The sequence below is a fragment of the Callospermophilus lateralis genome, chromosome 9, assembly GCF_048772815.1.
Source record: "Callospermophilus lateralis isolate mCalLat2 chromosome 9, mCalLat2.hap1, whole genome shotgun sequence".
NCBI classification, from domain to species: domain Eukaryota; kingdom Metazoa; phylum Chordata; class Mammalia; order Rodentia; family Sciuridae; genus Callospermophilus; species Callospermophilus lateralis.
The window spans coordinates 64,060,766-64,087,726 of NC_135313.1; the positions used below are offsets into that span (position 1 = coordinate 64,060,766).

Here is a 26,961-nt window from a genome sequence, read left to right on the forward strand (position 1 = left end):
TGAGGCAAGAGGATGGCAATTTTGAGTGCAGCCTTAGCAACTTAGTAAGTCCCTAAGCAACTTAGTAAGACCCTGTCTCAAAAAAAAAAAAAAAAAAAAAATAGAAGGATTGGGGATGTCACTCAGTGATTAAGTGCTCCTGGTTTCAATCCCCAGTACTAAAAAAAAAAAGAACATTTCATCTCAAATGTTTCTACACTGTCTGAACTAAACCTAAACATTTTAAAGTAAAATTTCCTCACTTTTTCAGAGCAATATAGAGCAATATATTTTATAAATTAAAAACAAATCCCAAGTCAGATTTGTTTTTAATTTAGAATACTTCAAATAGTTTCATTTGCATCTTTCAACGAAGATGTATTTCTTTTGAACTTAATTTTAGGATTTACCATTAATTTCTATAATACTGTTTAGGATGGTGTTTCTGAAAATGTTTTTAATAGAAGAGTGGAAGCATTTCAAATTATAGAATAGATCTACACCTAGGAAAATCTGTTAGCAAGAAGACCCTGAAATACATAGTCCCCTCAGAGTTTATTTCATCTATTCAACTTATTAAATCAAAGTGATTTAAACAGTGTGGAAGAGATTTAAGAGAAATCAGTGAGTTACAGAGAACAATAACATATAAAAATAACTAACAAATATTCAGAAAACACCATGGAAATAAGAAGATGAGAGAGGTGACATCCAAATGGAATTTGAAATGGCAGGCCTACATGTTAGAAATGATTTGGTTAAAGAAGTATCACAGAAAAATCTTTTCATGAAATATTACAGTGTAAGCTTTTTACTTGTTTTGAATATCAAGATGTTGCATGCATGTCTTTCTTTCCAGGTTGTGTACGGAGATTCCCATGCTGCCAAGTTAACATAGAATCAGGGAAAGGAAAAATCTGGTGGAACATCAGGAAAACCTGCTATCGGATAGTTGAACACAGTTGGTTTGAAAGCTTCATTGTTCTCATGATCCTCCTCAGCAGTGGAGCTCTGGTAAGACATCTGATACCTAGTCAATAAATTGATTGTCAGTATTTTTAACAAATGAGTTAGAAGATAAAAATATTATGGCAGGTTGTTTTACCTAAGGGCAAAAAAAAAAAAAAATCCCTACAGATTGCCAAGGACAAAATTTCAGCTGAACTTAATGAATATTTACTGAGTTTTCCAACATGTCAGACACTATTCTTGCTATCTTGAATGTAAAGATAGATCTGATTTGGGTAATATTCTCCAGGAGCTAATAGAGTAATGGGGAAGAGAGATACATGGTGCTCACAGACCTGAGATGAATTTGTAAGTAAATATTATCCATAAAGCAACAAAAAACAATTGGTCATTTGTTATTTCAGAATGGTACACAGCAAAGCTTTGTAAGGTCTAGAAAGAATAAACGTTTTCAGCCTGTCAAGGTGGGTTGAAGGGAGCAAGCGTATAATGGTAAGAAAGCATAAAACAACATAAGATATTCAAGAAATTAAAAGTTGCTGAGCTATAAAGAATGCCATGGGAGGAAGAGCAAGTACAGGTGACCAGAGAAACTGGGGAAATATAGGCACTGTCAGCTCCTGAAGCAGTTTTTATAGAGGAAAGTAAATGAATGTTTTAGGGCAAGAATCGAAGATGTTTCTTATCCTTGTTCATATATACATGCCTTGTAAAAGGGATCTAGGAGAACTATAATCTTTCTGACACTTTTTATAATTGCATTTCATTCCTATGACCCTGACAAAGAGGAGCCATTAGAAGCCCATTAGCCCACATTCAGCTAGATATGCTCCTGGAAATTCCATTATACTGAAAGCAGAATACTTAAGGACTTTACACAATGCCTCATAGACAGTCTTCATAGATCTGGAATTCGATTTTGCAACACTCACAGTCTAATACATTAACCTGTTCTTTCATAAATGCTGGCAGAGATGAGATGCCAGGTTAGAGATAAAGGTCTTCCTTACTCATGGCACCAAGGTAGCATATGCTTGAATGCATGAGTGTTGGTTGTCCTGTCCCAGATCCTGTAGCAGCACAGAATGGGGCTGGGTGAATGCTGTACACTAGAGGGTAAACATCATAGGTGAAGAACCCAGAGCTTAAGGAAACAATCCTTTTATACCAGTTTATGCTGCTCTTTGTCCTACTCACTTCCCTCAAGGTTGTTTGCCTCAAACCCAACCCTGAGAAAGGGCCTGACTGAGAGCAGTCAGGGCCTTGTACTCTTGGCATTCCCATCGAAAGCACCCAGGTACCATCATGGATCCTCAGTAAATTGCTTCTCCAAACAAGTCTCACCTCTCAAAGGCAGAGAATAAGAAAAACACGCTTACTTATCTGGTATTGTGTAAGCAGGAATCTTAATATTTCTGTAACATCTTGTATTCCTAGTAACTGAAGTTCCTTCTATGCTAAGTCATATACATGACCAAGACTTACAGAGAGGAGATTTAAAACACAAAAAGTTTAGAGTAATTTCTTCTTTGAAATATTTAAAAAGGAGATAACATTTTGGGGGAAGGTGTTCTCAAAAATGGAATCCAAATGAGTTACATGAAGGAAAAAAGTATTTCAAGAAGATAATGTTTTCACTGGGACAGTTTGCTAGTTAGGCTAGATTTTTTAAATACCTGTCTACAAAATAAATAAAAACATTATCATTTAGGATATATTTATTGTATTTCAAAATGTTTACATGAATTTTCTCATTTAGTTGACAATGATCCTATAAAATTGTGGTGTTTTTCTTCTACCAATGAAGAAGAAGCTGCATGCAAAATTTAAAATGTTTCTTAATGTCCCAAAGCTAGTAAACCACAGAGCTGTCACTTAATTGAAGTTCAACTTTAAAGTAAACTCATTTTCATTCAAAATGAGAATACACCATGAAGAAACAAATGAGTTATAACTGAAATGACTATCAGTAAAACCTAAACCCTACTGTGGCAGAGCCCACATCATGGCATCCTTGCCTCCTGCTCCCACATCCACAAAATGGGTCCTGGAAGCCAAGACCCCTGCAGTGAAGCCCTGCATCCTGCCCTGGGACCAGTCAGTAAGCAATACTGCATCAGGGCATCTGCTTCTCCTCTCAGAGAGTCACTGCTGGTCCTGCTGTGAACCTGAACCTTAGTTGCAGGAATAGGAACCTTCTTCCTTGAGACCCAATCCTACTTGACTTCATGCTTTAAGGGCAGTCATTACCATCATTTCTGCTCAAATGGCTTGCCTAATTTCTCCAGAACTTGGGAAAAGGGAGCAGGTAGGTCCTAGGAGCTAGAATCCTTCTGCTACACTCTCATTCCACTGACTCCCAACCTTGGCCTACTATTGGCATCTTCTTTGTGCATCTTAGTAGATCTGTCAATTCTCTCCACCCCAACTTCTTCATTTCCTTCAGTACTGATATTAAAAGTTTCCAGAAAGCACTAGGCATAGTTTTTAAAGTATTGAGAGCAGAACTTGGAAACAAAAGAATGAGAATGACACATGCCCATAACCATGGACAGGTAATACAGTGTTAACCAACAAGGATATAGGTCCTTTGGCTTTCTTTCTTCCAACAAGGTGAACAGTGTTTTATCCTGAAAGTAAAATCCTAAAAATTTGGAACTATTTATATCAGCAGTCTTTTTCAATGTCTCAGTGAGCTCAATTCTTTAAGTCCATTCAAATTTTTTCCCAAAAGACTTATGGCTACAGGTCACTGTCACATTCGTGCAATGAATTGAATGGTGATTTGTAGAGTCAAAGCTTATGAGAGATGATGAAGTATGGATGCAGGAGTCAGAGGGAAAAAAATCTTGTTCTGTAAACTGACTGTGTTCTGTAGCCCTAGTAAGCTATTGCAATCATGAATTTGGCCAATTTTCCCTCTCGCCTGCTATTTTCTCGACATAGTGGTAGGCACTGGAATGCACAAGCTTGTCAGAGCCAATATCGAGGTTTCAAATCCTACATCAGGGTGTAAAGTGGAGAGTAAGATGTGAAAGATTTATAAGACAGGCTCACCTGAGATGTATCCTTAAATTATCAGGATTCATTCAATTTGAATGAGGAGAAGTGTTAGATGAAGGGAGAAATCCCTACAGGGGTCAGATATCATGCTTTTTCTATGAAATAAATTATTAGTAATTTTATTATTTTGCACTGTTCTCTTTGCTGCTTGAAACAACTGGTAAGAAAATCAGAACAAAGTGCCATTGGGTATCCATAAACTAGAGCAGGGACAGATGGCTCACAGCAGTATTACATTTCAGTGGTCCCCATCAGAATTGCATTTCCTGTTTCTCTAATTTTAAATTATGCTTCAATTGAAATTCAAATATTATTTCCACAGGCTTTTGAAGATATATATATTGAAAAGAAAAAGACCATTAAGATTATTCTGGAGTATGCTGACAAGATATTCACCTACATCTTCATTCTGGAAATGCTTCTAAAATGGGTGGCATATGGTTATAAGACATATTTCACCAATGCCTGGTGTTGGCTGGATTTCTTAATTGTTGATGTAGGTCCCTTGGAGTCAATTTTAAAAGACAATATGAAATTTATTCTTAAAATGTGTTCTGAGAAAATCTTCATGGATATTACCTATTATCATATTTTGTTAGCTTCATGTATTTTCAGGCCATAGGTATATGTTTTTAGAAATGTTAGTACAACTAGAAGAAATATATTCATGAGGAAAAACGCTCCAATGAAGGGAGATTCTCTTCTGTACCATTCTAGCATTTGTAGTGGACTTTTGTATGTGTTTTCTGTAATCAGAGAAAATGTAATTTTTAAAATATATGATTTGAAAATCATTCCTGTTAAGATTAAGAACAAAATAAAAAACTAGAGGATGGTTAAATATCACAGATTTATCACAAATTAAAGACAAGAAATACTAATTTGTCACAATATAGAATTAAAAGACACAAAAGGATGAAGAATGTATCAAATTGTCTGATCAGTGAGCTGAAATTTATGTTAAAAAAAAATGGCTGCTATGGCCCACTGGCTTTACATTGGGGGAAGGAAAAGAAAGGAATTTCAAAATGCTTTGTTATAAGGACAGAGAAAACTGAAAGGAGTCGCAATTTTTATTCCTGTCTCAAACAAACAACGGCCCTTTACCTCCAGAATGGCAGTAAAGCAGAGTAGCCATTAATAATTTCAAATGATAAATTCAAAACACTGCTGAGTACTTGGGTGATAGAAATACATAAGCATACTATATGTATTATTTTTAAAAATACGAAACTGCTTTTACAGGCTTCTCTTTGAGATAATTGGGAAAGAAATTTAAACTAGTTTATGTGATGAAGGGATCTAAAATAGATACTATTGGCATACCACCCATTGTTAATCATTCATTTGTATTTGGTGTAATTTATTTTATACGTTAATGATCTGATTTAATATATATTGATATATTTTATATTATTGGAAAAGGTATGACCTTGTTCACCCTCCTTTATTATTTTCAGTATATGGTCTTCAATCTTTTGCATAGATTTTCAGAAATATAGTCTTTGTGATTAGGAAAGAAATATTCAGTACTCAGTTGCAGTTTTTAGAGAGTTATTTTCTATATGATGCCTGGAAAAATTAGAGTGCCACTTAAAATTTTTTATACTACTAATAAATGCTTTAACATTCAAGAGTGTACACCATCACTGTTTTCAAAAATGATAAATTAATATAGTACCATTCATAGATAATTATAAATATAACTATAAACAGCAAATTCTTCCCACAAAATGAAACCAGAACTAGTCATATTTACTCAAGAGTTCAGTTTATCAACTATTATGTGAATCTAAGTACTTTCTTTTTTAATACTGGGGTTGAATCCAGGGCGTTTTACCACTTAGCTAAGTCTCTGATCATTTTTATTTTTTTAGTTTGAAACAGGATCTTACTAAGTTACTTAGAGTCCATTAAGTTGCTGAGGGTGGCCTTGAATTTGCCAATTCTCCCGCCTCAGCCCCCTGAGTCTCTGGGATTACAGGTGTACACCACCATACTCAGCCACTCTTTTTTTTTTTCAATAGCATAAAATATGAAACACAATATCACTTTTTAATATAAATTATGGACAATCTTTTCATTGAGCCACATTTTCATTATACCAAATGTAGAATTCTCACAGAATTTTGTTACTTTACGTTAATGACTTTATACTGTTTTTATTCACCTTTAATAAATAAAATTATTTGGTTACCACCCAGAGAAAGAAAAGTCATAAGATGAATCCCTTTTGTAATAGAATAGTTTTAAAGGAAAACTAACCAAAATAAGAAAAAAAAAACAAGAAAAGGAATATAGTTTATTTTTTCTCTTAAACTTTTAATACAATTGGGTTTTTTCAGTTATAAAAATATTTAAGACACCTTAAAACTTTGAAAATATTATCGCAAGTATACACTTTTTCACTCAATTTATGATAAAAAACATTTACAAATACAGATTAATTCATTTTTAATTAAGAAATGACTATTTATAACAATTATTTTGTTTTATACTTGAAAATCTGAACTTAGAATCTCAATGTGTATAATAAAATGTTTAGGAATACATAATGTATAGAACTCAGGAAAGCATATGACTTCAATTTGAAATGCTATTTTTTGAAAACAGAAATATATATGTATACAATATTTAATAATACACAACCTTGAGACTAAGTTCCACAGAGTATTCTGGCTGATGATAGAGATAGAAATCTAGGAATATAGATTTTGGAAATTATTGATTTTTTTTTTTTTAAGACCGGGTCTTACTATGTTGCTGATCTCAAACTTGTGATTTTCTTGCCTTTTGCTCCCAAGTAGCTGGGCTATAGGCACACACCCCTGAACCCAGCCTGAATATTTTTATTTCTCAAAAATTGAGAAGCTTATTGTCAATAGTCATTCTCAGAGTATGATGTCTGAACCAAAAACATAGGCACATGTATGTAAGAACTCATTGGGGGGTAAATTCTCAGAATCCCTCCAAAATCTACTGAATCACAATCTCTGGGACTGGGAACCAGCAAACTGTTGTAACAAGGTTTACATATTAATCTAATGCATATTCAGGTTTCACAATCACTGATTTGATTTGCTGTTCAGAGGATGGACTCTTCTGGTTTCTACAAGTTTTTGATTGTTTGAAATTTACTTGATTAAGCATTATAAATTAACATGAGCACATATTTGTGTATGTACAAAGGTATGCATAATTTTCTAGCTGGATAGATGCATATATAGAAAAGCATATAAATATTCTCAGACACAGATACACTGTAGTTTTTTCAACAATGTTCATATATTCAATATCATAAAACTGGTTTAACAGTGGTTTAGAGTACTGGTCTACTACTTCCAGAGGCTATTCAAATTGTAATCAGTGTTTTAAAACTTTTGGGTTTTTTTCTGATTAAAATGGGAGTATATTTAGTTTTTAAGTGTACTGTAAATGGAAAATAATGACCTCAAATGACTGAATTTAACAGTGATAGGAGAAGCAATTTAATGGGAATGGAAGCAATTAGTTCTACCAGTTATAAGAAATTTAAAAGAAAATGCAATATCACATTTAGTTCAATATTCTGAAGTAACTACATAAGGTCCAGCACTTTCAAATCTTCTGTTTTGTAAATCAGCTGACTTTGTCTTTGAGTAACAGCAACAGTGACTTGGGAGCAATGAATTTTTTTCAACTCCTTAAATAATTAAATATAAGGAAATTGTCTTTGAAGTGTTCCTCTTCTTCCCTGACAAACCCAAATCTAGTCGTTACCTCAGTTCATAATGAAAATATTTAAGACATTGTTCTTCAGCATTATCTGTGGCTACCCAGTATAAAATAAATGAATATTTAAGTGGAATTTATCCAGAAACTAAAAACATTTACAGATCCAAATCCAAGGCCATTGAGGAAATCTTTTTTTGTTGTTGTTGCTAAAATATATTTTGATTTCTGATCATGTTCCTTCTTCTGAAATAATTTATGGTTAGAGCTTAGATTCCTGTTAGATACTGGCACGGATGGTCATTGTGATTGGTCTACCTACCACAATAAAGTTTTTACATATTTAAGTTTATGGTGAAGCCAATGAGACCACCTACACTCATTCTCTGTTCAATATAATTGAGAATTTCTTCCATAAATTATTACAAGGTAGGTCTTTAGTGCCAATACTGAGAAACTGAAGGATAGAAATATTCTGTCAGGAAATTTGCCTCTTCTCAAAATAATGAGTCTTCAGATTGTTTTTGAGTAAGTTTTATATTCAGGCTTAGATTTAGTTTAATGTGACACTTTTGTGTCAGTTACAGAATAAACAAACTTTGTTAGGCAGAAGCTGTTATTTAAATTGAAACTTTTATAGTTGTTCTAATGAAATTTTCACTTTTAATAATCAAGTGCATAACCATCAATTAACAAAGTATGAAAATTATTATTTCTGTTTAGATATAGTAAACATCTTTCATTCCATTATTATTATTATTTTTGGTTAACTTTCCTTGAAATCTAATTTTGAACAATGAGATAACTCTGTAGAAAATTATACTGTTCTTGTTGAGCTTCTCTGAGCATTGAAATTAACTTTTCTTCTTGATCCTTTATCAATTTCATTGAAATAATTAATGAAAAATGTTATTTTTTTATAGGTTTCTTTGGTTACTTTAGTTGCAAACACTCTTGGCTACTCAGACCTTGGTCCCATTAAATCTCTTCGGACACTGAGAGCTTTAAGACCTCTAAGAGCCTTATCTAGGTTTGAAGGAATGAGGGTAAGAAAATAGTAAATTTATTAATATAAAGTTCTTATTTTTAAATGGGATATTTATAGTGTAAAAATGAATGGGTATGTAGTAATCTTGGACTGTTCATATTTATATACATATACATATACATATGTAGATATGGGCTATTTATAGTAAGTGCGATATCCACATATATACAGTATTTTAGCACTTTTTTAAAACAGAAGAATGAATCAAGACATTAATTCTTCCTAGACATATTATTTTTAGGCAATTGGATGATGCAGATAAGTGACTCTTCCCTTTGTAAATGGAAATCTGTTTGCTAAAAGTCAAGTGAAAAGACCTGACACCAACTCTCATATACAAGTTGGGGACTTTCCTGTATCAAAAGCTCAAATAAAATTTACTTGGAACTACCCTGTGTGGCAAGCATAAGAAAAGACAAGGAAGTGAAGTAACATTGGCCGTCTTCTTGAATTTCATACTTAAAATAATAGTTCAAAGTTAGTGGAATTATGTCAAAATTACATTTAAAGAAAACTAAAGCTCTGAAAAATTACTTTATTTACACTAGACTTCACAGGACCTAAAACAAAATTTGTTTAGCAGAGACAAACAAGATAAAATAAATAACACCTATGACCAACCCACTTTTAAGGTTGCTTTGAATCAACAAGTTAATGACACACACAGAGGGCAGTGACTGAATTTTCTATAATTAGTTCATATCCTCATTTATTGTTATGCTTCTGGATTTTTTTTTTTCCTCTGATTTGCAACTATTTTCTCATACCTCTTGTTCTCTCAGCCTGGAATGTTCCACCTTGCTTTCCTCAATCCCAACTCACCACTTGATGCAGCAAACACATACTTACCTCGAATCTTAATATGAATTTGCCTTGTCTATTCACCACCAAGAATAACTGCACATCCTTCCTCTATGATCACACCCAAAACTCCCATTATATTGAATGTTCCTTGTTTCCCTGACTGCCTTTCTGCCTATAGTCTCAGACCAATTTCATGCAGAGATAAGTCTAGCTAACTGATTCTCTAACTGTGGTCACTGACCAGCTATCAGCATCATCTGCAATTTATTAGAAATGAAAATCCCTGGGTCCCAGCCCAGACCCTACTAAATCAGAAACTGGACTCAGAAATCTGAGCTTTAACCAGCCTCATGTGAATATTACCAATCCTTCAGCCTAGCAGGTCTCACTGATAACCCTGTTAACCTAAGTCTGATGGTAACCTCTACTACTTAATATATTCAGCTAATATGACTTTCATATATAGAAGAGAGATGACTATATAAAAAAATCATAAGAATTCAAATGCTCTTTATAATATAAAATTGAAGAGTTACATTTCATTTTATGCAGAATGAAATTCTTGACATTCATTTTTTGAGCATTAGTAGACTGTCACACTTAATCTAGAACTTAGGAATGATCCTTGGATTTGAGGAATGTTATATGGCATTTTTATGAACAGAATATTCTTGTCCCTGCAAAACCACTGCCTTTGGTGATTAAGTCAGTCTATAAATTTACACTGTTTACTCTTTTTTTATCTAAAATCTAGGTGAATTGGATTGAAAAGAACATTTTAGTGTATTTGAGAACATAATAGCAACTTATGTTTGATAACTATGTGAAAAGAAATATTTGTTCACATGGTTAACAAAACAATGCATTTGAAGCATATTGAAGCCAGTTTCCTTGGAGTCATAAGACTCTTTAAGCCTATTTATTTTCCCAAATGGCTTCTAATCTCATTGTTTCATTATGACACTTTCTTAACACCAAGTATGTGTTGGCTGTTGTGCTATGAAAAAGAACCCAGAGCAATGATAAATAGATTCCAGTCCCCCAAGGTTTAGTAGAGCAGATTGTCATAAGACAGACAGGGGAATAGTGTTCTATGATATCTGCTGTAAAACAGTGAGCACACAATGGTGCAGGAATCCTACAGAGGAGGAAGTGCCTGCCCAGAAAAACTAAGAAGAATTCACAATGAGATAACATTGGAGACATAACTGAAAGAATAAGCCCCAAGCCACGGGCAGGTGGGCATTCGTGGTTGAGAGGCACAGAATTGAGTGTGCAAGGTGTTTTGGGGGCAATGACTACAAGGATCAGTGTGCTTAGGCAGTAAGCATAGTGGTGTGGGTAGCTGGAAATGGAGATAAAAGGGTAGGCTTGATGGAAAGTTAGCCATATTGAACTCAACTGAAGAAAACATGTCATCTTTCTAGAAAGAAGTGTAGTCATAAATGCTTTTTGTATCATTTCACATTCCCATGGAGCCTCTATAGGTCCACGGACTCAAAAATACCTACTGTTCTGGTCACAGGGTTAACAAACCATTGCCCTTATGACTGTGGCTAATTGACTGTTTTTGCAAAGGAAGTTGTATTCGAGCATAGTCATGCCCATTTGTTTATATCTGATGTGTGGTTGCAATGGCAGAGTGCAATAGAGCTCATGTAACCCAATACCTAAAAATGTTGAAAAATATGTTTGCCAATCCCTGTGCTAGATAATCTCATAGGTAGTCAGAAAGCCCCAGTGTGTCCCCATTTGAAAATGTCTTGAGAGGCTCCTTAATATATTGAAAACAAGAAGGACCACAATGTGATTGTACTGACACATTATTATCTTCTACACACTTGTTCTCAAATGGGGACTATGACTACAGTGTAAGAAGACAGACAGTTTTGAAGGATGGGGTAAATAAGAAAATCTAGAGACTCAACAATGCTACAGAAGTTGTTCTGGAGAAAAATCAAAATGTCAAAATCACTGGTGATCAGTAGGAGAGGAAATGCTGAGTGGCAGAAGAAAAGAGAGGAATTATTTAAGACAAACTATGTATCATTATTAAATGAAGCTAATACTGTCGGTACTTACCCAAGGACTTAGTAAAATGTGTTTTTAGAGATAGATCAATGAATTCAAGAAGATTACTTTCATTTCATAGAAACATAAATCTACAGAGTTCAAACCACTGAAAGACTCCCAGTTTTATCTCCACTAATGTGTACTAGTAGTTTTTCTGTGTGGGGGAATAATTAATGCTGGTAATTCTAGGATTATGAGACTTTAAATGTATATATCATTTTTAATACTTATATTTATATGTTCTTCTCTCTTCTAGAATGTGCAGATTTTATGGTTTCATCTTATCAATATCAGGTTTTTGGTTTATTATTTTTTTCATTTATTTAAGCTAAAATATCCTCTTAGTCACTTTGTCTTGTGTTTTTGTTAATAGTTTTATTGTGTTAAACATGTAATTTATAAAATCACTAATCACAGGTCATTTCTCAACTGGTCTTGTCTTGCTTGGAACACTATTGAAATAGAAGGCATTTAATATATACTCGTCAGCTGCTTGATTTGATACCTTATATAAAGGGGATTTTCTAATGTTTTTAATACTGCCTTCATGTTGCGTGTTTAACCTTTTTTGTTTCACCAGTCCTAACCACTCTTTCTTTCCTTCAACACTAGGTGGTTGTGAATGCACTCATCGGAGCAATCCCTTCCATCATGAATGTGCTTCTTGTGTGCCTGATCTTCTGGCTGATATTTAGCATCATGGGAGTAAACTTGTTTGCTGGCAAGTTCTACGAGTGTGTTAACACCACAGATGGGACACGGTTTCCTCAAAATCAAGTTGAAAATCGTTCTGAGTGTTTTGCCCTAATGAATGGGAGCACAAACGTGCGATGGAAAAACCTGAAAGTGAACTTTGACAACGTTGGGCTTGGGTATCTGTCTCTGCTTCAAGTTGTAAGTGCCCCCGTGCATGAATACTCAGAATTTACTGACTATTAGGTGAAGGATATAGGACATTATTTAAATAATTTATTAACTAAAAATTAAAAATAAAATGCTGTGTAACTTTTAAAATAGAGTTGATCTGTTTTAGAACCCTATAAACATGGTTAAGAAGTATAGGTTTCTTGTGTTTGAGAATTATGAACTGAGAGTTGACACCTATTGCACCATCTGAATATTGCTTCAAAAATAGTAATTTTTGGACTTCCAGTTTTTTTCCTATGGGGAAAGGAGAGGGACTTTCTAGTGGTATAGACTATCCTTAAGTAATGGAGAAAAATATTTCCAAATGTACTCATAAAATTCCCTTTCACTTATCAAAAAATGAAATATCATACCCCAAATTCACAGGCAATTATAACAATTTGGAAATAGAATTAAACTTTAGATTGTGATTTGGGAATCTGTCCTCTTTTAAAAAGAGAATCTTTATATTAAGTTGGTGCTTGAAAATACAGAAAAACTTACTAATTTAATATTACTTAATATATGTTGTAAGATTAAATAGACAAAACTATATTTATGGTAGTTTGGGAGCATAAACTTCACATTCAGATTCTGTTAATGTTTTATTTACAGGCCACATTTAAGGGATGGATGGACATCATGTATGCAGCAGTTGATTCTGTTGATGTAAGTATTAATCAACATAACACTAAACTTTACGATTTTAAAAATATCCTTAGTTTAGTTCAGTGGTCCTCAAACTATAGCTGCATGGAGCCCTATGAATGTGCAAACAATAAAGAACTTCCACCTGATAGTAACCTAGTGGTTATGAGTGCAGCATTTGGAGACAGATCCTGACTCGAATTCTGGTTCTAAGGCTCTGCAATGGTCATTGAACATAATTCTTTACTCTTCTGAGCCTTAGTTTACTCTCCTGTAAAAATAACATAATTCAGTACCTACTTCAAAGTGTTCTTTTACAGATTCAACAAGAAAATGCAAATAGAGCTCTTAGCATACTAGTGGCAATAAAAATGCTTAATAAACATTAGTTTCTTGATATAAAAATGAAATAATAATTTTAAATAGTTTTTAGTGTTTTTATATTTTGAAACACTTTGGTAGATTTTATACAAAATAAATTCCATGGTAAGAAAATTTAAAGATTACTAACTAGTTCATATTGTCACAGATTCCTCTGAAGATATTTTTGTAAACAAATGAAGAAACAATAAAACAAAATTTATCTAAGTATAGTGTCATCCCCTTTACAGGTTTTTCTGGAAATAAAAAATATACTATAGATCATTTAGTTACTAACTTTTCTACCAATCTGAGAACAAGTACTATATATGGATAGGTTCTTTATAATCATTTGCAGATTACATCTATGTACATAATAAGCATCTGTTAATTTTTTTTCAATACTGATTACATTTTTAAGGATGCCAGGTTAAGCTGGGCATGGTGGCACACGCCTGTAATTCTAGCCACTTGGGAGGCCAAGGCAGGAGGATGGCAAGTTTGAGAGGCTAGCCTTGGCTAACTTAGCAAAGCCCTAAGCAACTTAGTGAGACCTTATCTCAAAATAAAAATAAATAAATAAATAAAAAGGGCTGGATATGTATCTCAGATATAGCTCAGTGGTAAAGCATCCCTTGGTTTAATATCCAGTATCAAAAAAAAAAAAAAAAAAAAAAGACCAGGTTAAGCCTCAATAATGCTATGGTTTCTGAAATACCAAGTTTGCCTAGGCTAGCACTGAGGATTGCCTTGTCAAACCACATGATAAAGAAATGAAAACAGTGATTGCTAACTTTTTAATTTACTTTTTAAATTTATTTTATAGGTAAACAAGCAGCCGAAATATGAATACAATCTCTACATGTATATGTATTTTGTCATCTTTATCATCTTTGGATCATTCTTCACTTTGAACTTGTTCATTGGTGTCATCATAGATAATTTCAACCAACAGAAAAAGAAGATAAGTATTTCAAGTATTTTCATCATTTCCCTGAAAAGAAATGAATGATTATTTTCCCAAAAATATAATGTGAAAGTTACTTTGGTATCGATTAGTAATTAATTTTGTTAGTGCTTCATGTATTTTTTTGAATAATTGACAATAGATACAATTATAGATGTGTTCAATTTTACTCATTTTTGGGCAGAAAATAATTTCCTAAATCATAAATTTCTTAAGCAATATATCAACTATTCCATTTTTTCCAGTGTTCCCTATAGAGGATTAGAAAATTAAGAAACAGTCACTAATTCTTTATTCAAACAACATTTCATAGTTATTTGACTTTCTTCTGAGCCACTATTCTGTGTGGTATGTATTAGGCTGGTCCTCTAGTAGGAAGAACATAAATGTAACTTTTGAACATGAGGAGTTTATATTAGAGCATAAGAAATAAAAACTAAGATTTGTTGAGTTCTATAAGCCAGGCACTTTCCTGAATATTTTTATTTCATTAGTTCTCACACTGACTGTGGCTGCCTTATTTCGTTAGGGCTGCCATAACAAAATACCGCAAAATAGATGGCTTAAAATAACAGCATCCTGTTCTCTCACCATGCTGGAGGCTACAAGACCAGAACCAGTGTTGGCAGGGTCATGCTCCTTCCAAAGCCTCTGAGGGAAGGTCCTTTCTCCATCACCCAACTTCTGGTAGCCCAGGCATTCCATGGTTCCTGGAAGCAAAACACTAATCTCTCTGTCTGTATCTACATGCCAATCTCTGTGTCTTCCTCCTCATCTATTAAGGACAATACCAGTTGTCCCTATTAGAGCAGCTACTGAGTACTGGATTAAGCACCCCTCCACTTCCCCATGACTTTACCTTAATTTAATTATACTGCAACCACACAATTTCTAAATGAGGTCAACTTTCTGAGGTACTAGGGGTTAGGAATCAACATATTTACGGGGTGGGGGGCACCTGTTCCAATGCATAATGTCAAGTTTAATGGTAATATTATAGACAATATCTTAGAAATGAGGAAAGGCATAGAAAGGTTAAATAATTTACTTTAAATCATACAGCTAGAGCTAAAGGTGTAGCTCAGAAACACAGCATTTGCCCAGTATGCACAATGCCCTGGGTCTAATCCCCAGCACATTAAAAAAATATTACACGTATAGTAAGCAATGGAGTTTACTAGAATCATTCGTACATCCCCTGAATCTTGGACATTTGGTCTATTCATTCAGGCCCTTTACTATACTATATTCCCAAATATTATGATATGAGATCATAATGAGTAAAAACTAACAGCAATGAAAATGTACTTGAGCAGTCAGCCAAAAAGTGGATACAGCCATAAAAAGGTCTATTCAATGTGACACTTGAGCAGACCCTAGAACGTAAATTAGAAGATAGGCAGCAACTGGGAAGTAAAAAGATGATAATCCATATGAAGGGAACAGAACTGTGGAAGCTTATGCCTAGTGATGATTAAGGAGGCAGCAATTTGGGAATAATAACAACCCATCCAGTCTGTATGGAGATTAGAATTGTGAAAGAAATAACAAAAAGTGAGGTTTGGGCCTTTTTAAAAGTAGATATGAGAAGTCATGTGAGATAATTTTTAGCAGGAGCTGATATATCATTACAACAAGTAACTTTTGAACAACACATTGATAATTAGGACTTATAGTTTTATCCTGCATAAACTATCTCACGTGTAATCTGTAAGACGTTAGTATCCCTAGTTAACCTCTCAGAGACGTTATGTTACTTATATATAATCAGCCATAAAGTAGTTTCATCATAAATCTAACCCCAGAGCTCCTTTTTTCCAAAGACCATGAATCTTAACCTCAATAAAAATGTATCTAGCTGGGCATAGTGGTACATGTCTTTAATCCCAGTGGTAGAGTGAGGCATGAGGATCTCAAGTTTGAGGCCAGTCTTAGCAACTTAGTGAGACCCTAAGCAATTTAATGAGACTCTGTCTTAAAATAAAATAGAAAAAATGGCTGGATGTAGTTCAGTGGTAAAGTGCCTCTGGGTTGAATTCCCAGCACACACACCCCCCCCCCCGCCCCCACCACCAAATTAACCTAGCAGTGATTCACAGAATAGTTGATGAGAGACAGAGATTAGTTCAGACCCTATTTTACCAACCATGTGGGCCACACCTATAGGATCCAAAATAGTCCTTTGTGGCAATGAAGAATAGGAAGTGTATTCAGTCAAGATATTTTAGGTGGTGGATTCCATAGTTTGCTGATGATTTGCAAGAGCATAGTCTGAGTATTGTGTCTTGTCAATTAACTGTTTACTCTGCCTGTGGCACCACCTCCAGGAAAAGAGATCTTTGGAGGATGAATGGTAGAACTAGAGAGGGCATGATTTCAGATACTGACTTTCTACCTAAGAGGATACATGTATATGTATTGAAATGTCATTAGTGCATGTGACTGACTACTCACAAGCACATGAATAAGTCTGTTGAACTTCAAAGACCATGTTTTTCCCCCAAAATGCAATGTTGCCTCTTAATGTTTTTAGCCTTAGTACTTTGATCTCACCTTCTGGATCTAACTACTTTTCTTTCTGCTAACCAATCCCACTTTACTAGATTTTTCAACTGTCATCCATGTTAGTACTCTCTTCATCGTTAATAAATTCATGTGACCATTGGATTTTAATAGTTAATCATAAGTGTCTTATGGAAAATTAGAATATAAATTATTAATGGGTTCAAATTATAAACTGAAAAACTATGGGAAGTTATTGATTGGGAAAGTTATGTGATATATTTACAGACATACCTAGTACAAACCTGAGCATTTGAGTAAATCTAAGGAAAAACAACCCCCTTCGGTAATTACAATCTTATTGTAAAGGATAATAGCAACTACTCTACAGCATGTTGGGTATCCTTTTTCTAAAATGCATAAGACCAGAAATGTTTTGGATTTCAGAAGTTTTTCAGATCTTGGAATATCTGCAAATGTGTGTGTGTGTGTGTGTGTGTGTGTGTGTGTGTTGTGTGAAAGAGAGAGAGAGAGAAAGGAAGAGAGAGAGAGAGAGAGAGAGAGAGAGAGAGAGAGAGAGAGAAATGGGAGTACTGGATACTGAAGATGGAACACAAGGTTGAATGCAGAATTCATACACATTTCATGTGCATCTTATACACAGAGGCTGAAGGTGATTTTATACAATATTTTTACTGCATCTGCTTTTTTTTTTGCTACCCATCACATGACATCAGGTGCGGCATCTTCCACTTAGGGTATTTTGACAGTGTTTGAAAAGTTCCAGATTTTAGAACATTTCAGATGTTGGATTTTGGCATTAGGGATAGCAAACTTTGCTTGCCAAGTACCAGTATTATGCTAAGTGTTCAGCATATACTCTCACAATTGATCCTCTTAATAAATGAATGATGTAGCTATTCTATTAAGAGGAGGTGATTTGTATGTAAAGAGATTTAAAACTTGCCTAGGAATAAGAGAGAAGCTTTGAATAAAGATGGTAAAACATCAAAACTGCAGTTTTAATTACCAAGTAATACCTTAGAGAGTATCACATACCAGTAGACCAGCCTGACTTAGAGACTCTCTGCCACCTAGCTTTTTGCACGAGGGATGCATTTTGCACAAGACCTATATAATTGACAATAAAAAAGAAACAAAACAGCAAGACTGGGTTCTCTACTGGAAAATTTCAAAATTTCCTCTTAGTTTCCTCCCACCCTTCATCGTATTGACAATCAGGCTATGATTAGAAGAAGACACAAAATCTGCTACTGTGATTTTCACTTCTAATTCAGAGTTCTTACTTGATATGTTCCCACTCTCCCCTGATAAGTTTTCAACATGCCGTGAGATTCAGCCCCATTAATAAACAATTTGGAACACTGGGGCATCTCTTGACTTTGGCACAAGGCTCTCTCTCATGACTAATATTGGTAGATACGATGAATGCTAAAATTACATGAACACTGCATATCCACTAGAGGAAAGTAAATTAAAGCACTTTAAGAACTCACTAAATCTGGTTATCATAGATGTTTGATGAATAAGTAATGTGGTGTGGCAGGAAGCTGAATGTTCCTTAACCCAGGAGAACTGAAGGGAGGCCATAACTGGGTCATCTTCAACCTAGGACCCTACCAACTAAAGAAGAATTTGAGAACTATAAATTCTCAGAACTGGATTATTCTATTAGAATATTCTAAATTAGAATGCATTGTTATAATTTTTTATGTGACTTTAATAGGTGATACTATAAACCAGTGGGGAATATGTACATATCTGTAAAAATCACAGAAAACCTCAAGAAATTAATAAAAGCCTAAAGGAATAACCAAAGCTTTTACCTCCCCTACATGAGATTTCATCTTTTCCAGTATGGAAAAAAAAAACCTCATTTAAATGTTAACTTTTTACTATAAAGTGATAATGATTGTATTTTCTTTCTTATAATCTATCAGAAAGTCCTTCAGTTCTTACCAGTTCATTATTGTGACTTTCCTTAATAACAAGAATTTTATTGTGCATAATGGTATTAACCAATAAAGCATGTATATGGCGATTCATTTTTTTGGGATGTCATAAGGAGTTTCTTGAAATACAGACATAGATATAGATGTGGATACAGACACAGATAAAGAAACATAAATTAACTATTTATTATGTATTCATTTTTCTCTCTTAAAAGAGTGGTGTCAAACAAAAACAAATACAAATATATAGAGAGCTGATAATAATTTTGGGCTCATACTTCTTATAAGAGTAAAAAACACTAACCAGATTATCAAAGAAGATATTTACCACTATTAGTTCTTATAACCCTCCCTAACATATTTGTTATTTAGCAATAAAATGCCGATAAGAGAAGTAGATAAAAATATCAGCACATAATCTGAAATAACACGTTAGTAAACAAAAAGATAATCAAGCCAATCATTATTATATGTAATGTATATATTTATGTATGCACATTTCATTATGTATGGAGATTCATGTCACTATACTTAGGTAATCCTTTAAGAAAGATTTTGTTTATAGCTACAATGGACATAATAAAATGCATTTTGTTTCTATATTAGCTTATTTTTTTAACCTGTTTTAGGACCAGAAAAAGAAGTCATTCAGTGATTCTGGTTTTAACTAGATGTGTTTTATTGCTTTACCTTGGAGGTCAAGACATCTTTATGACAGAAGAACAGAAGAAATACTATAATGCAATGAAAAAGCTGGGGTCCAAAAAACCACAAAAGCCAATTCCTAGACCAGGGGTAAAAGAATGCTTTATATTAACATATATGCATATATGTGAATTTTAAAATTATATTTAGTTGTTAATGAATATTTAACTTTATAGATGACATCTGAACACTTCTCTAATTTCCATATTATTCTTGTTTCTTATAGAACAAATTCCAAGGATGTATATTTGACCTTGTAACAAACCAAGTTTTTGATATTACTATCATGGTTCTGATCTGCCTCAACATGGTAACCATGATGGTAGAGAAAGAGGGACAAAGTGAATACATGACTTATGTTTTATATTGGATAAATGTGGTTTTTATTATCCTTTTCACTGGAGAATGTGTGCTCAAGCTGATCTCCCTCAGACATTACTACTTCACTGTAGGATGGAACATTTTTGATTTTGTGGTTGTGATCCTCTCCATTGTAGGTAAGGCCGTTTATTCATCCTTAAATTTTAGTTTTTAATAAACTAAATTCCATACGTGCCCAGAGCAGTGTCTGAATTCTTGAATATAAATTTACTTTGATGTAAATTAGTACAATGAAAGAATGAAGGAAACTTAGAAACAAAACCAAATCCCTGTTTCAGAACCCTGGGTTCACACATATAGGCCTGAAAGTCCAAAGTTTCACCTGTTGGAAATATCCATTGATATTTAGTTTCCAGGTTTACCCTTAACAATGCTAGCTAACATGCTTATTTGTAGATACGTCTTGGAAACCAGTGCAGAATTTGAAATTGCTGCCAGTTTTGGCATAGAAGACCTATTTTTTGATTAGTGATATGAATAGCCAGAATATCCATGACTCTTTATGAAGGTTCTCCCTGAATTTAAAGTCTCAAGAAATGTCAGCATCATTTCTTAGGGCATAATACAATACTTGGCCAGTATATAAAATACAGTAATTTATCAACCAACCACAGTGATATCTATTAATCACAATGCACAATTTTATACTTCTTCCCCTTTCATTATCATGGCTTTTTTTCTCATTATCTTTACACACCTAATATTTTAGAATTATATTTATTTTTAGTATTCTAAACTAAATGGTAGGGATTATGTAGATCATTTGATACAAATGAAATTTACAGATGATCAAACAAACCCAGAAAGGTTAAAGGTTTCATGTCATAGAGCCACAAATCTGATTGCTACAAAACTTAGAAGAGGCATTTAAAATCAATTATTAACAAATATTATAACCACAAGTTACACTAAAATTAAAATATAAGAAAACTAATTAAAATTTAGGTAGGAATTTTATACTAACACTAAGGAAAATTAATAATGAAATAATTTCCAACAAGTCAAGAAGACAAAAAAGCATCCTCCTATCACCTCCATGTTTAGCAGTGTTGGCTAATGCCAGCAGATAAGAAAACAAACAGGTACACATGTTAAAACAAGGGGCCGATGATCTTTATCACTCTCCAAATCACTCTAAAATTAAATCTGGAAAAAAAATTAGAGTAATGAGAAGTGGCTTCATATTGCTTGATATTATGACTATGTAATAGTCATGATAAGTATAATAGGGTTTCAAAAATAAAAGTTCAATAGATTCAAAGAGATAATCCAAATTAAACTTGAAAGCATAGAGACCTACTTATTTACTAAGTACAATGATCATGTGAATCAGAGGTTAGTATTTTTTAAAAATGGACTCAACAGAAAATCAAGGGTCATATGTCTTCTCTCATATGCAGTAGCTAGAGCAAAATAAGGGAGTAAAAAAAGAGAGGGGTTGGATATCATAAAGACAGAAGGAAGATCAACAGAATAGAAGGAGATCGGGGGAGGAAGGACAAAAGGATGAAAAGAAGGAAGGACAAAAAGGAGAGGAAATGCAGAATCAATTTGCTATGTGCATGTAAAATATGCCACAGTGAATTTGACCTTTATGTATACTTATTAAAAAAACAATTAAAAATATATAAATGAGTAGAAGGTAGGCCAGTAGAGTAGAAGACGGGGAACTGGGTGAAAGAGGAGGGGAGGGAAATAGTGGATAAGGGTACTGGGAACTAGAACGAAGTAAATTAAATTCCATGCATGTATAATTAAGTCAAAATGAATCCAACTATTATAGACAACTATAATGCACCAACAAAAGAAAAAAGAGTGAGAAAAGGATAAGTGCATTACAAGATAGAACCCTGAATCTCCCTCTCAAGTTCATCATAGTTTCTTTCATAGTGTTTTTCTCTCTGATAGTTAAATTGTGTAATGTATGGTTTTGGATATCCTGTTGGTGACAATAAAACACCAATTGGGAAGTAGAGGCATGATAATGAATCAAAGGACATTCAAAAAAATGGAGTAAAGTAGAAAATATGTGGAAAAAGATTTTGTGTGTGTAAGTGTGGTACTGAGGGTTGAATCCAGGTCCTTCAGCATGCTAGGCAAGAGCTCTCCCATTGAATTACATCCCCAGTCCTGGGAATAGATATTTAACCATCAACTCTTCATAGTTTTTTTCTACTTATGACACAAACCCAAGTCTATAATGAAAATATAATAATGGATATGACCATAATAATCAAAATATACAATGCAAGTAGACTTATGATAAAATCGATTGAAAGACAAATAAGAAATGGGGAATTTTATGCAACATTCAAGTCCAACACACAAGTCCAAAATGAATCAAACTTCCAAAAGAAAAATCACTTTTGTAGATCAATAAGAATATAGTAAACATTCTAAAAGACAAATAGGCAAGGACCTTCCTCAGGCAAAATTTTAAAATAACCAACAAAGATACAAATATCCAATCAATAAGAAAAATGATAGCTTATTTTCTAAAATAAATAAATAAATAAGTCATTTCAATAGACTATCAGTAGCATATAGATGTTCTTGTAAAAAAAAATAACAACAGCAACAAAAAAGGCAGAATGTTCTCTCTGATTTATGAATGCTAATCCAAAACAAGGGAGGTTGGGAAGAGAAATAATAGAAATCCATTGGATTGGACAAAAGGGAAACCATGGAACAGGAGGAAGGAGAAAAGGAAAGACTGTAGAATTAATTGGACATAACTATCCCAGCCTTGTTTTTGAATACACGACCAAGATAACTCTTCATCATGTAAAACAACAAGAGTGAGATCCCAATAGAATAAGTTAAAATATTAATGTATTTTGACAAATGTATAATTTGTCAAAATACATTCTACTGCCATGTATAACTAAACAGAACAATAAAAATAAAATAGTAATAATAATAGGAAAAAATAAAGAAAGAAAAAAAGATGTTCTGATAAAAATTATAAAGAAGTGCAGTGCAGCTAAACACATTGGCACAGGCCTGTAATCCCAGCAACTTGGGAGGCTGAGGCAGGAGGATTGCAAGTTCAAAGCCAGCCTCAGCAAATTAGCATGACCCTGTCTCAAAATAGAAAAACAACAACAACAAACAGGCCTGGGGTGTAGCTCAGTGGTAAAGTGCACTGCCCAGTATGGGTGAACGTGGAATATGAGCACTTTCATATACTGCTATTAGACATATTATAGACTTTCTAGAGATAGGTTTGTCAATCTCAAACAAAATCTTAAATATACAGTTAACTCAGCTTCTATTTATGTGTTATTAAAACACTTATATAACTAGGAAAAATGTCTATTTAGGTAATTTTTCAGTCAGAAAATTGAAAGTAATATAAATGTTATTCTTCAATATGCGATTATTTTTACAGAACATTACAACTGTAAAAATTGTCATTTGTATAGCAACATTTACACCACATGTCACAAAGAGAAACTACAAAATCAAAGGACATCATTATATTTGTGTGTCTATTTGTACGTTCATGTGGTTGAATCCAAAAGTGGAGTATTGCTCAACAAAATATTAATATCATATTTGCTTTTAAAACTTTGGTGTATTTCTTGAATCTTTCTATATGAGTAATTATTATAATTTTAAAATATTGTGAAGGAAAAAAAAGGGTCTGTGAACTTAGTAAAGGAAAAAAGGGGAAATAAGAGTAATTCTACTCATTTCCCTTTTGCTCTACTTTTGAGAGATTGGTTCAATATAAACTTAACAGTCCTGAATTCGTAAGAGATGAAAGATGATACATAAAACTATTTAGAATTATGATACTGTTTAGTATGAATATTTAAAGATATTCTTTTCATTTTTTCCTCCCTAATAGGTATGTTTCTTGCTAAGCTGATAGAAAAATATTTTGTGTCCCCAACCCTGTTCCGAGTGATCCGTCTTGCCAGGATTGGCCGAATCCTACGTCTGATCAAAGGGGCTAAGGGGATCCGCACACTGCTCTTTGCTTTGATGATGTCCCTTCCTGCCTTGTTTAACATCGGCCTCCTGCTCTTCCTGGTCATGTTCATCTACGCCATCTTTGGAATGTCCAACTTTGCCTATGTTAAGAAAGAAGCTGGGATTAATGACATGTTCAACTTTGAGACCTTTGGCAACAGCATGATTTGCCTGTTCCAAATCACCACCTCTGCTGGCTGGGATGGATTGCTGGCACCTATCCTCAATAATGGCCCACCTGACTGTGACCCAAAAAAAGTTCATCCAGGAAGTTCAGTTGAAGGAGACTGTGGGAACCCTTCTGTTGGTATTTTCTATTTTGTCAGTTACATCATCATATCCTTTCTGGTCGTGGTGAACATGTACATCGCTGTCATCCTGGAGAACTTCAGTGTTGCTACTGAAGAGAGTGCAGAGCCCCTGAGTGAGGATGACTTTGAGATGTTCTATGAGGTTTGGGAGAAGTTTGATCCCGATGCAACCCAGTTTATAGAATATAGCAAACTCTCTGATTTTGCAGCTGCCCTGGATCCTCCTCTTCTCATAGCAAAACCAAACAAAGTCCAGCTCATTGCTATGGACCTGCCAATGGTCAGTGGTGACCGGATTCACTGTCTTGACATTTTATTTGCTTTTACAAAGCGTGTTTTGGGCGAAAGTGGAGAGATGGATTCTCTTCGTTCACAGATGGAAGAAAGGTTCATGTCTGCAAATCCTTCTAAAGTATCCTATGAACCCATCACAACTACACTAAAACGAAAACAAGAGGATGTATCTGCTACTATCATTCAGCGCGCTTACCGACGTTACCGCTTGCGGCAAAATGTCAAAAATATATCAAGCATATATATAAAAGATGGAGACAAAGATGATGATTTGCCCAATAAAGAAGATATAGTTTTTGATAATGTTAATGAGAACTCAAGTCCAGAAAAAACAGATGCAACCCCATCCACTGTCTCCCCACCTTCATATGATAGTGTAACAAAGCCGGATAAAGAGAAATATGAAACAGACAACACAGAAAAGGAAGACAAAGGAAAAGATGGCAAGGAAAGTAAAAAATAGAGCTTCATTTTGACGTGTTGTTTACAGCCTGCAAAGGTGATTTATTTGTGTCAATAAGACTCTTTTAAGGAGGTGTATGCCAAACTCTTTTTATTGAAATATTCTCGAAGACAGTCCAGTAACAAGCTCTGATTCTCTAAGACAGGTGGGCAGCCTTAGCAGATGGCTATTTTTGCATTGATAAATGATTCTGCAAGAATTGTATGAGTAACTCTGGAGGGATTCATCATTACAGCAAACAAAGGTGATTTGATATTTTTAACATATCAGAAGACCATGTAAAAAATTTTCATATCTGCCTACTTCTCACTAGCTCGTACTTACAACCTCCCCTCAAACACATGCACACAAATACAAACACAAATAGGAAAATATCTATTACTTAGAAATCAATAAAAGTATTTTGCCTTGGTTTTGGAATGAAGTTCCTAATAGAAGTAATGGACATCAGGAATGAATGTTTAGTTAAAACATCTTCTTATTAGGGAGCTAGAAAATTATTTTTCCATGTACAGAGATCATTCTACATTTTGAGGTGCTTGAGTTCATCCTGCATTGCTTCAGAACCAATTTATATGTGCCTATAAAATGCCATGGGATTGAATACAAACATAGGCTCTTCATTTCTACAAATATTTTGGATTTACCTGAAGTTACATTTATCTTGACTCAGAGACTTGGTATTGACTCAGAGACTTAGTATTGAGTTTCATAGCTTGTCTTTTGTTGTGTTGTATTGGGTTGTGTTGTGAATGGGATCTCACTATGTTGCCCAGGCTGCCCTTGAATTCCTGGGACCAGGTGACCCCCTCAGTTCCTGGAGTAGCTAGGACTGTAGTAATAGCACACCACCACATATGGTCAGCCTGTCTTTTTTTTTATCTCCCACTTTGTTCATACAATAACAACAGAACTTGAAAATTTATTCTATGTATCACATTTCTCCAAAAAAATGAAGGCAATTAAGAGGAAATGTAATTGACAAATATCTATTTACTGTTATTTATACAATCTAGCACTGGTGTGTGCTGCTCAACAATACGAATAATGGCCCAACTCAATCTCTTTTGTCACATTGATCATCTCTTTTGCATTTTTGTTTAATCATCCTTTAACTCTAGGCAAACGTGATGTTTTACTTCAATAAAATGATTCCCAATATGCAATTATCTATTTGATCCCAGAGTATGAGTCTGAGCAGATAATTACTTGGGCACAGTATTTCCTACATCACCTATACACTATCCCAAATGTATTTGGCAAGTTTTCAAGTTATAATATAGGGCAGGCTTTTAACACCTGCTTTCCCGGGTGTTTACTTTGAATGAAGTTACATTCAAAGAGTGATTCTTGTCAACTTGCTTTCTTGCCTCTAACTTGCTTTCTTACATTTGAGAAGTAATCAGTTTGGACCTCTTTATTTTCATCTACAAAATATCACGAGGATGTCACTTTCTCCTCAATATTCTTTGATATGAAGTATATTTTGCATTAAACAATAAAGTAATCTGGGCTTATGATCTTAAAAGTATATGTTTATTTTGCTCAATATAGCTGTGTTCATCCTACCAACGATGAGAAATCTAGTTTTTTAGAAAAATGCCCTTATTAAATAATAAAAAAAAAAAACAATGAATGGCCATGATGCATTTTCTCAAGATTTTTATTCCAGAAACCTGATATCTCTCTTGTATCAAGTTATCCATGATTAGACAAAGATTGAGGCACATAAAAAGCAGTTTTATTTAGAGAACTTTTCTGGAAGACTTTGAAGAACATATATCAAACATACTTTTTAAAATTTTACATAAAATTTTAAATTTTAT

General features: G+C 33.9%; 1 protein-coding gene across 5 annotated transcripts in view; it reads left to right on the forward strand.

The window, feature by feature from the left end:
- The window catches only part of Scn9a (sodium voltage-gated channel alpha subunit 9), an 82,947-nt gene extending 57,812 nt beyond the window's left edge, over nucleotides 1–25,135 (forward strand). For all 5 annotated transcript variants that reach the window (XM_076866426.2, XM_076866427.2, XM_076866429.2 and 2 more), the window contains 9 exons: nucleotides 839–993; nucleotides 4,334–4,507; nucleotides 8,646–8,768; nucleotides 12,260–12,541; nucleotides 13,169–13,222; nucleotides 14,388–14,525; nucleotides 19,694–19,798; nucleotides 19,935–20,205; nucleotides 23,943–25,135. In XM_076866426.2, the coding sequence (XP_076722541.2) occupies nucleotides 839–993; nucleotides 4,334–4,507; nucleotides 8,646–8,768; nucleotides 12,260–12,541; nucleotides 13,169–13,222; nucleotides 14,388–14,525; nucleotides 19,694–19,798; nucleotides 19,935–20,205; nucleotides 23,943–25,135 (2,495 nt within the window). The remainder of the gene's footprint in view (nucleotides 1–838; nucleotides 994–4,333; nucleotides 4,508–8,645; nucleotides 8,769–12,259; nucleotides 12,542–13,168; nucleotides 13,223–14,387; nucleotides 14,526–19,693; nucleotides 19,799–19,934; nucleotides 20,206–23,942) is intronic.
- The last annotated feature ends 1,826 nt before the right edge of the window (nucleotides 25,136–26,961 follow it).